The sequence below is a fragment of the Anser brachyrhynchus genome, assembly GCF_964034855.1.
Source record: "Anser brachyrhynchus genome assembly, chromosome: 4".
NCBI classification, from domain to species: Eukaryota; Metazoa; Chordata; class Aves; order Anseriformes; family Anatidae; genus Anser; species Anser brachyrhynchus.
The window spans coordinates 27,595,169-27,608,766 of NC_137698.1; the positions used below are offsets into that span (position 1 = coordinate 27,595,169).

General features: G+C 38.1%; 1 protein-coding gene across 7 annotated transcripts in view; it reads right to left on the reverse strand.

Moving 5' to 3' along the window:
• PALLD (palladin, cytoskeletal associated protein) overlaps positions 1–13,598 on the reverse strand; it is a 201,763-nt gene that overhangs the window by 115,403 nt on the left and 72,762 nt on the right. For all 7 annotated transcript variants that reach the window (XM_080589024.1, XM_080589020.1, XM_080589023.1 and 4 more), the window contains 4 exons: positions 12,939–13,080; positions 12,582–12,605; positions 3,520–3,639; positions 1,703–2,045 (listed from right to left, as the gene is read on the reverse strand). In XM_080589024.1, the coding sequence (XP_080445150.1) occupies positions 1,703–2,045; positions 3,520–3,639; positions 12,582–12,605; positions 12,939–13,080 (629 nt within the window). The remainder of the gene's footprint in view (positions 1–1,702; positions 2,046–3,519; positions 3,640–12,581; positions 12,606–12,938; positions 13,081–13,598) is intronic.

A 13,598-nucleotide genomic window follows, 5' to 3' on the forward strand; every position in this document is an offset into this window, starting at 1 on the left:
CTGGAAGCAAAAATCCAGGTTCTTTGCACCTGAATGTCCTATGTTGAAAGTTTGGCCCAAAGAAGTCATGGTATCAGTCTAAAAACTAAGCATCTACACCACACTTACTCCTTTTAAAACCACTAACTGCTTTGTCTTCTTTCAGATAAAGATTATGTTCTTTAAGAACCAAGAAACTCTTTTATCATCAGATCTAATTGGAAGTATTTCCAACTTGGTTAAGGTAACAGCTATCTACTTCTAGTTGATACTGTATCAGTTGTTCTTGCTTTTATTCACTAGATGAAGTTCAACATGTTATCTTTGGTGAATCATTAGACAGTGATTTTCACTGTATTTTTAAAAACAAAACAAATTTTTCATAAGTAGCAGTGAACGCTGTATAATGGGAAGTCTGTTACACAGCTTTCTCTCCTCTTTCCAGGGCAACCTTACTTCTGAAAAGGAAAGCTCTGGGGTGAAGCTTGCTTTTAACTACTCTGCTGGAGCTGTTATCTCCTTCCTTCACGAGTGGGTCTTGCAACAGATGTGAGGGGTAGAAGACCATCAGGCTCACTCCACATCACATACTATCATCTGCAAGTTGCCTTGCTCAGCAACCTCCCTCCCAGACATGTAATCACCACCATCTACTATTCTCCTATCACTCCTATTTCTACCACTCCTCCTCCTCTTCTACAGTGTTGACTCCTTACAATGACAAAGGCCAACAGAAAGAAAAAGGTGATAAATGCGGAAAGGGAGCCCTGACAGCTTGCTCCTTCAGGCATGTATTTTTGTGTGCTTAAGATCAGAAGGTGTAGTATATGGTTGCTAAAAGAACAATATTTTTATATTTTGTAAGTTATCCTGTGAAATCATATAATTCAGCAAATGACCTTGCTAAGCCTGAGGACCTTATTTCATTATTCTTATTTTTTTTTAATATAATAAATGATCCCTTTTGATTATCAATGCAAGTGAAATAAAATATCATTTCAATTCCTTTGTCACACTGCAAAAGTCTTTGAGGGAGATGGAAAAATGGAATCTGCCCAGTGCTAATATCAAGCTATAAATTAAAAGCATAAAAATCACTCTTGCATAAGTAGGGTGTCATCACAAACATAAGGTAAAAATATTACTGATTTTTTCCCCACACATTTCTTCCTTCCTTGAGGCTTTTCATTTTCAGGTTTTGAGTTATAAAAGAATGACTGTAAAATAGCTGACAGCAGAATGAGTTACATGCTACACATAAAAATAAGAAATAATACAACCACTACACACCTGAATATCTACTGACTACAAAAATAAAAATAAAAAATAAGAGTAGTGAGAACAAAAAAGGCTAACCAGTGTTGAAAAAGGAACAACACACAAGAATCTCAGGCCACTATGACATTTAGATAGAGTGACCAAGACAAAAAGCACAGAACAACAGCCAGTAATACTTATTGCTTTTTTTGTGACTTTACCTTAAAACCTTCTATAGAATTTGGTATATGCAATACGCTTCCTTTTCATATAGCACTATGAGAAAGAACTATGGATTCAAATCTTTGGGATATAAATTACAGCAATAAGAAGCATTAAGGAGATTGTTCAAGGGAAAGGCACAGTCATTGCCCATTATTGGCCTAACAGTAAATTAGTGTAGGCAAAAATTTACTTCCAACAGATAAAAAGTTTATAGAGAAATGAAACAAAACAAAATACTCACAGTTTTGGTTTGGCAAGCACAGGTGGTGGCTCCTTTGCGGGTGAAAGCAAGACAGCTGGAGGTGAGACCAATTTATCACCATTTGGCTTGCTGTTAATCACTCCATTTACTCCATGAATGGGATTGATACCATTTGTTTTTTCCTCAGACGAACTGAGCTCTAGCTGAAGGGCTGCCACACCAGATCTCAGTTCAGTATTATTTGCTTGGTGGTTCTCTGTGTGTTTCTTAGGAGGAAGCTCAAGAGAGCTAACTTCAGCTGGAGGAAGTGGTGGAAAATTGTGGAAATCATCACTGTTGGATTCTCTTGTCAACAATTCATGACTAGAGCTTTCTGAGTTGGCTAAAAGAAATCAAAAAGAACGTCTCTCTGACAAGTCGTAAATAAAGCACAGGGCACAGAAATGCTGTACTTTGAGGCTGTTAAAAGTGAGATTGCTTTGCTTCTGTGGAGGTATTTTTCTAGACCTGTTGATAATTTATGCTGAATTAGATACATGACTGGCTATTTGTTTTCTGACTTTGCCTCATGCAAAAGGCAAAACATGGAACCTTTTGGATATCTCTCAAACTGTTCCAGAAGTCCAGTCACTAACTGAGATGGCCAAGTACTATGGGGCAACAGCAGCTGAAACGGTATTTCCTTTTCCTGAAGTTGTAGCATCATTTAAAAATAAATCATTTTAAAACACTGAAGTATGTGTGTATATATAGCATGTTTATAATGGCAGCTGCGTTAACGCATTGCACAACAGTCTGTATGTAAACACACTACAAAACTAAACATACCACAAACAGAGTTTTCTATTTTACAAAATGCATATGCCACATTTGGTAGCGTCATTTCATTTGTTTTCATTTTGCCTTTGCTGCCATCTAGTCCCAGAAGCCTAATGCTTAAAAATCTGCCAGGTTTGTGGCAGACACTTTAAAAATATATTTTACACAAATAAAGATATTAAACTAGAAAGTGAACCAATAAAAAACATTCAGTTTGTTTTAGATGGACAATTTGTGGTTGACAGTATGATTTATAAATATTGATATAAATATTGACAGGTAGCTCACTCTCCCATTTTACAATGATGTAAGTTAGAAAGAGATGTCAGAGACTATCCTAGGATGACAGTATGCGTCAATGGTAGCACTGGGAGAAGCCAAGTTTTTAGCTCTATAATCCCTTGACTCAAATGGAATTCAGTTAAGGTTTCTCAAGATACATATTTTCTGAGTAACAAGCCTGGGATAGGTACAAATAAAATTAGTTTCATGAATTTCCTAAAGGTTTCAATTTATTTTCTACAGTTATTATATGGTAATTTCTTTCTGTCCATCCCCCCCATGTATTTTTTTTTAATGGAGGCAGTGTTTTAATCTTATTAGCAAAATGCTAGCAGCTTGACTAACAACCTTTGTGTTTGCTAATTTATTTTCTTCATGTATTCTTTTTAGAGGAACCCTATCCTCTAGAAAGAAGTAACGCCGATTCAGCTGTTACTGCCTGAGAAGGTGCTTCACTCTCTCTGTTAGTAGTTGGACTTTTGAAATAGACCTCCAGGGATTAATCTCATGCTATCTGAGGATAAGCAAAATCACATTTACCCATCCCCCACCCAACAACAATTTTTATATTCAGATTATATCATTCAATGTTGTGGGAAACATAGGAAGATTCGGAGACTAAAAAGGAGATCTACCAAAGGGACTCCTGTCTTATGGGGGCTCTTTTCTACAAAAGAAGCAGTCCAATAACTTCACAAGTAAATTAATTATCTGAGCTCTATAATTAAAACCTCCTCTTTCCTTTTGTCACAAACCTGAGCAGACGGTTAGTTGTGCACTGCTTGTTATTGAACCGTGTTCATTCGTTGCTGTGCATGTGAAAAGTCCTGAATCTTCAGGAAAAGTTTCTGCAATTACAAGAGTACATATCTCTTCTGGAAATAAACAGAAAAATAAGCCACATTATAAACTACTTAAAGAACTATGTAATGTTTTTGCATTGCATGTTAGAATGACATGTTAAAGTGCTCCTTAGACAAAGAAATGGCCTTCCAAAGGACATGGCTTCAGTGTAAATCACTTTGTGTCTGAATCAAGTAAATTTACTCAGTCTTCAAAAGGGGCCTGTCTTGAACAATAATTTTGCAATCACGAGTCTGCACAGTCATTTTACACATACGATATCTCCATTTTTATGCAGGAGAATTACTTATTTGTACAAATCAACTTATTGGTTTCCACATACAATTAATACTTGCAAGCTATTCTTGAATCTGTGTAAATGCCACCAATATGAATATCATATCATTGCTTCTTTCCCTTGAATTTTCTGTATTTAATGAACACCTTAGTTCAAATCCCATTCCTCGTAAGGCCAGGAAGTATTTTGTCATCACTTCCAAATTTTTTTATGTAAACTGACCAGAATTAAAAGCTCTGGATGCACCAAGTATGTCCCTTCTATAGAGTTTGGGAAGATGATTTCTGTCTCTAAACAGGAGTGGGAAAACTTAGGACAAAACAGCATCCCCTGAAATTCTTCACAATTCCATGATAAAGACATTCTGCGGCTGTTTGAAATCTCTTCATTTTCCTCTAATGTGCCATCATATACGATGCCTGCCTTGATTATAACAGGGCCCCAGTCTAAAAACTTCTATGAAAGCTGGGCAGTTCACATTTTGGGTCAGGTCTCACAGTAATATTTTCTAGGTCCATTCCATTCATTTATTATAGGCATATTGAATTATCTAGGTATAATTTTTCCAGATTCTTCAGAGAAGTCACTTCATTTTACCTTTAATTGTAAGTGTATTCTAACCTTTTTTAAAGGTTGGTGGATGAGGGAAACGCTTGGTGGATGAGGGAAAGGCTGTGGATGTGGTTTACCTTGACCTCAGTAAGGCTTTTGACACCATTCCCCACAACATTCTCCTCAAGAAACTGGCTGCTCGGGGCTTGGACTGGCGTACGCTTCGCTGGGTTAGAAACTGGCTGGATAGCCAGGCCCAGAGAGTTGTGGTGAATGGAGTCAAATCTGGTTGGAGGCCGGTCACTAGTGGTGTCCCCCAGGGCTCGGTACTGGGGCCGGTCCTCTTTAATATCTTTATCGATGATCTGGATGAGGGCGTCCAGTGCACCCTCAGTAAGTTTGCAGATGACACCAAGCTAAGTGCGTGTGTCGATCTGCTCGAGGGCAGGAAGGCCCTGCAGGAGGATCTGGATAGGCTGGAGCGATGGGCTGAGGTCAACTGTATGAAGTTCAACAAGGCCAAGTGCCGGGTCCTGCACCTGGGGTGCAACAACCCCAAGCAGAGCTACAGGCTGGGAGATGAGTGGCTGGAAAGCTGCCTGGCCGAGAAGGACCTGGGAGTATTGGTTGATAGTCGGCTGAATATGAGCCAGCAGTGTGCCCAGGTGGCCAAGAAGGCCAACGGCATCCTGGCCTGTATAAGAAGCAGTGTGGCCAGCAGGTCTAGGGAAGTGATTGTGCCCCTGTACTCGGCTCTAGTGAGGCCGCACCTCGAGTACTGTGTTCAGTTTTGGGCCCCTCACTACAAGAAGGACATGGATGTGCTCGAGTGAGTCCAGAGAAGGGCGACCAAGCTGGTGAGGGGTCTGGAGAACAAGTCTTACGAGGAGCGGCTGAGGGAGCTGGGCTTGTTCAGCCTGGAGAAGAGGAGGCTCAGGGGCGACCTTATCGCTCTCTACAGTTACCTTAAAGGAGGCTGTAGAGAGGTGGGGGTTGGTCTGTTCTCCCACGTGCCTGGTGACAGGACGAGGGGGAATGGGCGAAAGTTGCGACAGGGGAGTTTTAGGTTGGATGTTAGGAAGTACTTCTTTACTGAAAGGGTTATTAAGCATTGGAACGGGCTGCCCAGGGAGGTGGTGGAGTCACCATCCCTGGAGGTCTTTAAAAGACGTTTAGATGTAGAGCTTAGCGATATGGTTTAGTGGAGTACTTAGTGTTAGGTCGGAGGTTGGACTCGATGATCTTGAGGTCTCTTCCAACCTAGAAATCTGTGATACTGTGATACTGTGATACTGTGAAAGGCTCAAAATACAGTTAATCTAAATAATCTTAGTATTTACACAACATACATAGACAATCTTACTCCTGGACATTGTTACATCATAGCTTTCCTTAATTAACCAGGAGTTTCTTTCAACTAAACTCATTTTCAAGCCTCAAAACCAATCACGGAAAAGGAATTGATTATAAAACATATTTCAAAGTTGAACAGAATTCTGTTTCATTAAGAAAAAATTACATTAAAGGCATATTGGACATTCACATAGAATCCAAAATATTACAAAAAAAATATATAAAATCAGTGGACTATAGCTAATAAAAGCAAATTGAGAAGTGCAGTAAAATATTTGAGACTCCACTAACTTTCATATGAAAATGCTCAGTAAGACTAGCCTCATTTATTTTAAATCACACAATGAAAATATTTTCTAGTAGCTTTTTGTTGTTGTTGTTTTCTTTCCTATTTTTCATTGTGGAAGGGCAAACCAGTGTCTCATTTAGACAGTTAACAAAAAAATCATGGATTTTTTCCAATGTTTTTGACAATGTATCCAAGAACTTAGTGTGCTGGAAATGGGCTAAAAATGAATGACTAAGTAAAGATTTGGCACAGAGCTGATTTTCAGACTGCAGAACATGCTTTTTTTTTTTTTTTTTGGCAACACAGAGCAGTCATTCTGTGTAGCTGCAAGAGGCATGTCTGGTAATACTGTAGCACGTTGGATCTTATCTGACCCAGATGAAGATTAATGACTCATGAAAGGTCTTATCAGGAAAGTAATGGGTAGCACAAGCTAGTTTTTGAACTACTGAGATCAGCTTTTTTTAGTCTTGGTGTGTCGTAAGCAGTTTAAGCTATATTGTTAAGCACACGTGTACTCCTGGATTGAAGTGGCTCTGGGGATGCAATCTGATCCATGCAACATTCTGGTTTCCTGTTAAATGAGCAGCAGAAATCTGAAAGCTGGGTATTTCAGGTCTGCAAGAGAAAATCATTCCCACCATGCTGAGAACTGCTATTTGAATGAGGGCAAAGGTACTACAAAATATAATAACCAATGGAATTCCTATTTTCTGCACAGCCAAATTAATTCATACAGTTACTTCAGTTTTATAATTATGACCACATGAGAAGAGCTGATCTTCAGTGATGAAAGAATTCCAATGGTTTGTTTACTGAAGCAGTATATTTGAAAATTATACACGGTAAACTGCAGTAATACTTGTGAGAGAAACTGACATTAAATTGGTAATGAAAATAACGAAAGCTTAAAACTCAGTCTTCCTAGCTGAATGAGCAAGCTAAAACACATTTGCGATCAATGATGAGAAAACCAGCTAAAATGAAACATTAAGGGGGGGGAGGGGGAACAACCAATCAAAAGGTAGCTTAGGCTAAAAGCATGTAGGAGCGACACAATGCCATTGTCTTTAGTCACTTTGCCTCCATCTCCAAGTCAAGAATCGCTGACCTCCAGGTCCTTGCTAAAAGGCTTACCACTGTGGAAAATGTAGAAATAAAGCACTAGTTTGACAAAAGAAATATTCTTTAAAGAATTCCATAACATTATGTGGATGCATAATGCTCTGAGTATTTTTCCAGTTTTAGATCCTGACTTATGTAATTAGTTTTCTTTCTGTTGCTGTGCTGAGTAGAATCTGATGATCTGAAGTAAATAATGTCTGTTCTACTTCCCGGTAATCATCAGCTGACAAATAATTTCATCTCAAAAATGTGTTCCAGAAAGCAGCTCTGAAATGCTGTTCTCAGGGCCTTAAAACATATTTAACACTTGACTAAATGAATACAAAAGCACTCTGTTCACTGAAACATGTAAAATGCTTAGGCATGCAAGTACTTGACTATTTTGTCAGTTATTTAGAAAGAAAGATTACATTTTACCAAGTAATCCCTTCCCTTTATGGTTCATGAATCCATTAGGAAAAAGAATCTTTGCTAAGACCAAACTCCAGAAACCTGTTGCATTTGAACAGATTTCATCACTGACGATGTGATTATTTCAGAATGTTTCTGTGTATCATACGGAAGGTAGAGTATTTCTCATATCTGCACCTTCATCTCCAAATGTGATCATTAGCTTCCTATTAGTCCATATACAGTCCTGGGAAACAAGTAGGGTGTTTTACTAGTAGCTGTGTATTATGATGCAATGAACAGAGCTGTTTCTGTCCATACAGGTTCAAATCCCTAAGTTTCCTTCTGTAAAGACAGTGGGTTGTCACAGTGGTGGTTTTCTGTTAGAAATCCAACCAAACCTGGCCATCTTATCTTGTAGAAAACCTGTCTCTAATTCTCCCTCTTTTTCTCCAGCCATCGGATGTTTAACTGCAAAGCAATATGCCCTTCAGGTAACTTCTACTCTTTTTAGGTGTCTGTGCATCTTAGAGAGATAGAGAATGGAGATGTGGAAATAGAGAAGAACTGAACATGTGGAGTAGCATGTTAGAGGGTAGTATCTCAGCCCTGAAAACACCCTTAACTTTTAACAACACAAACAATGAAAAAGTTACCTATTTCTGATGATCACTATTGCCCATAACATTACCTGGCCAGGCAGCAGTTCTGGTTTATTTAATATACTTTATGCCACTCAAGAAGTGGAAGGCCAAATTTTTGAAAGATATATAAATCTACTGTACAAATCTGACTATATTTGAGTATCTCTCAAACTGCACTTACAAAATGCCAAGAAAAAAAACTGAACAACAGCAAATGTGATGGTAAGCACATCAATGTAGTTATAGGGCACAGAACCTAGGTTACAGCATACATAGTCAATATCAATGATGGCTGTTACCTAGCTAATTCAGGTACAATAAATTCGAATACTGCTATTGGCACCATGGACTTCAGCCTCTAAGTCAGTGTTCAGAGCTGAGGAGAAACGAAGCCAGCGTAAGTGTCAAGGATACGTTTATGCTAAAGCTTATACAAAGTCAGATACAATGCTGTAGATACTTAAGCCACCTAGTTTGAAGTTGTCAGATAGATACTGAAATGAATGCATCTAGCAACATAACTGAAAATTAAAGCACCCCAATAAGCTTTACAGATTTACAATTCAAGAGGCATAGTAGCATTTGTTTTTAAATTGCATAGTACAAAAAATATCAGGGGGTTACTTAGGATTTGGAAGTACCAACAAGCAAGAGCAGCTGGGGCAGTCAGACTTAAGATGGGATCGCTGACAGGATTCTGTAGGTACCTTGCGAGAGCAGAGTACAATTAAAAATGTACTTGATAAACAACAGCACATCAGTTGATCAGACCATTCACCTTTGAAGAAGGGTAACTGTAGATTATTTTCAGTTTTTCTCTTCATTTGGAACCTTGATTTGTACCTTGTTTACAACTGTGAGATTGCTGTCTTTAAGCGCTTCTTTGCTCCTTGGCAGTAAAAGAGGCATCCAGATTCCGAGTCACAGCTCCCTCGTTTTCGCTAAATTATGCAGGGATCCAACAAACATCCTGACCTACTGAAGCTCCTGTGTTTTAAATTTTGTCAGCTATCAGAAAGCTCATTTTCTTGGGGGGGAGGGGGCAGTAACAATTTCCCCGTATATTTTCAGTTTTAAACATTATGCAGAAGGAAAGAGACTGAGTTATTAGAGTTGGAACCTTGGGACACAGCGGCCAGACAGCACAACAAGAAAGCACAACCCAAGAGAAGTGATGATTACTGAGATGTTTTTGGTGAACATACACAGGACTGTGTTTAGGGAAAAAAAAAAAAAAAGCATGTGTATGTGGCAATTCCCTGGCAATTTAAGAAAAATTACTTCATATAGTTTTCTTCTTACATGCCATCAGACAATTGTTTTAATGTAATTCAAGACAGTTTGTGGCTGACTCCAGACAGCTGAGTAATGGTCCAAATATCAACAGCTGGCAAATGACTCCATAGGATTTTTCATTCTCAGGCAGTCTGTTCTCCGAAGGATTCAATCAGGATGGAGTGAAAATGTCAAAGAAAGAAGTACAGAGCAGGTAATGCTACAATCTGTGATGCTGGCTCTAAGTAATCTGACTAACTATTAATTCACAAACCAGTCTGGAGAGATTTGTGATGCAAACTGATTTCTGTCTAGACAGAAAGAGGAGTGCAAAACGCATTAGGGTAGATAGAATGTACCAAAAAAAAAAAAAAGTAGCAAAAAAAACCCCTCTTGCTTCTTAATTTCTTATCTGTGAGAGTTCATGGAACATTTTTCTTTTAAATTATTAATATCAACCTAACAAAGGATAACCGATGTTTCTGAGTGCTGTAAAATGTGTATTGACAGCTGGCATTTAGTTCACAACCAGCAATTAAAGTCCCGCTATGACTTGTTGCAATATATGTAAAATTCCACAGATGTGCACTTGGAAATAATTTTAGAAATTATGTACATCTCTCAAAATTATCAGTACTTTTCTAGTATAGGCATGTTGATGTCCCTTCTCAGTCTTACACACATTCTCACCACCTGCACTAAGAAGCAGTAGTATGTCTGCTTATGAGAGATTTCCTCTGCAGGTATTGTTTTGTCTGGCTTCTTAGAATGTGAATTGCATCATAAACCAGTGCTGTACCTATCTGCTGAAACCCACCCAGCTTCCTGTTGTAGAAATTCCAAGGCTCTTCATGACATTCTAAAAAACACTGTAAATTGCTAGCAATGCTTGTCATTTACATCATAAGGAAATATTTACATTTTGCCCAAACTTTATTAATTTACATTCCCATTGCATGCACTGAGTCAGTTTCTACACACATAAGCTGAAGAGTGCACTGTCATTGATTTTAGGGGCGAGTAAGACATTGCACATTATTTAGTGGGGCTTAGTAGGAACTGTCTCAGCACAGCAGGAAAAAAAAAGAGTTTACTAGTATACACACAGTATACAGTGCATAGCAAGTCCAACAGAGATAGCACTTAGTTTAATGAATTCAGAGAGAACAGAACACCAAACCGAAGTCTGCCAAAACAGTTTCAGATTAGATATTACAAGGAAAAAACAAAAACAAAAAAACAAACAAAAAAAACAGATTAGTAAGTTGCAGACTTAGAAACTTTCTGTCATGTTACAGGAGAGTGTGAATGTAGTCCATGTGATTCTACAGAAAAGAAGCTCCTTGTGGCAGTGAGTGAGATGTACCTGGTACTATTCTCATAACAGTAGTAGATTAAATCTAGAAAAGCGGATCCTAAAGATGCTGTTACTTGAACAGGAAATATGTTTCTCTGGGAAGGGGAAAAGAATCAACCCAATTATACATATTTTTTAAAAAATTAAAGAAAACAGCTAACTTGGGAGGCTTGTGTCCTGACATATATTCTGAGAGAATGTTCCAAGAGTGATACAGAATTGAACGTATAGTAACACATATCTATTGTACTTATTACTTTTCATGTCTAAAGGCTTGATATGATATTGGAACTCTCCTAAAACAGTTTTGCACTGTAACTTACAGTTTTTAGCCTTAAAGTTTGGGCTATGACTATAAGCTACCAACAGTCTATGTCTGTTAACACTTAGACGTGTTTTAATTCCTCTTTAGAAGTTAATTTGAATTTCCAGCACTTTGTCCTTCAGATGGCTAACATTTCAAGCCTCCATAAAACCAAATGATTCAGACACATGTATTCTGGGCATCAGCTGTTACCAGTGGGGGTGATACTACACATCACAATTTGTACTATTAACTCAGGATAAAGCATGCATGTGCATACATGTTTGTATATATGTATGATGGCCATCAAATAAAATAGGTATTGCAGAGAAATAATTTTGTGAAACAGTAAGAAAATTAGTGAATAACTGAGAAAGAAAGGCAGAAGATTTCCTCCTCCCCCCCCCCACCTTCTCTCCATTCCATGAAAACTAAGAGAAAACATTTCTTCTAGGATTAACCCTTTACTGCTTTTCCTTAGTCCATATCTCACAGTCACACTGCTACTTTACAAACTATTCTGCTGCTAAGCCCTGCAGTCAAAGACTGCCAATGCAGCTCCTCAAAGTTCAGACCACGCCCACTTTGTAAAGGTCCTTCAGTTCGGTGACACTCTGGGAATACCCAGGTCTCAGAGAACTTTTCTGTTTTATCTTTCTTTTTCCATTACAAAATCTCTTTCTAAATCCAAACATATTCAAGCACAACCAGCCACCCTCTTAAAGCCAGGCTCAGACCATACCACTGCCTTCCTTCCACCTGTTGACTGACTTAGAAACATTAATGCAAAGATCAAGCATTCTCAGCCTTTTAGCATCTACTTATTATTAAAGAAACTATGACAGCACATAAGGGCAAACAGCAGCCAGAGAAAACCTGTAGTTGGAAGAACACTTTTTTTTTTTGCTGAAATGTAGGAGTTATCTTGCAAATAGGCTTGAAAAAATCAACGTGCCTTTCTTTTGGAGGGTCAGATTTTGCTTGGATCTAAGACAGCTCATTTCTGTAAAGCTAGATTGGCAAAACTAGCATTTAGTGGTTGGGTGTTATGAAATTCTTCTGAGTACAATTTGGGTAATGGAATTTTGTGGGATTTTTTTTTTCCCTCCTCAGTAGCATGCAAATTGCTCATTTTCTAAGAATAAAGTTTGCTTCAAAGTTTAGGCTGTGGGGCTCTCCTTGCTGGTCTAAATGGAATTTACTGTTTAACCAATAAAGGAATTGATGTAAAGCACAGTGTAGAGTATGGAAGGTGTGATAAAGAAACATTGTCTTTAAGGGGGTTTCATATTACCTGTGCTCAGCAGAAACATTTTTCTATTTACGTCTTGAATACAAACTCAAAGAGCTAGTGAATCAAGAGATTATTTTTTCATATGATTCTTACCAGGTTCAGTTGCAGATCGTGGCTCTGCATATCACATCACAAGAAGGGGAAACAAACAAGAAAAATGGAGTTAGAGATTACACTAATAAACAACATTATATTGGATGAACATATACTAAAATCTTGTAGGCAAGTACAAAATCTTTGCAGACACATTACAAAATAAGTAAGACTAAATGGTTTGCTGGTAGCAATAGTTCAATTATTACTACTAGCCATTAACCATTACAATCACTGGAATGTGAGGAAGAGAGGACTCTATCCAAAACTCAGTCCTGATAGACTAATTTCATGATAATTCCACCCCCCTCAACCTGCCCCATATTAAAAGTAGCCCCCCTCAGATTATTGTCTTACTTTTTTGGAGAATTCTGAAGTCTGGAGAGTCTTGAATTTCAATGCCCTGTCGAAACCACTTAACATGAATGGGAGGGGGTCCTCTGACCCTGCATTCCAACACCACTACCTGTCCTTCAGAGGCTGTGGAGTTTTGTAGCTCCTGAAATAAAACAATCACAATTCAAATGAACCAGCAGTATTTTACATTAAAAAATATCTTCTTTTCTTCCCTTTGTATTTCAACTTTATTTTCTCATTTTATTTTTGCAGTAGTTCTATGAGCATTGCTTTCACTCTGATTACATTTGACTGAATGACTGAATAAGTTATTTTCAAATACATTCTTAACACGACTAAAGATGGAGAAGGTGCATAAGTATTTAATTCCTCAGACCACAAGAAGCAGGCAGTTACGGTCTCATCTTTCATTCTTCATCCACAAAGTGAAATGAAAATTCTGCAGCTAAGCACACATTGATTGACTTGGTCTTGAGAGAGCAGCTTTGCTGCTTTCAGGTCAGCCTCTAGAACAGAGTTGCTTTTCTCCTGAGCCATTTATAACCATCCAAACAAAATCAAATGACACAAATATGATTAGGATATATTACCGTGTGTATGTGCACCTTCTGAAGAAACATTATGGCTGTAATAAATTCTTACATACATATGAAGGAAAAT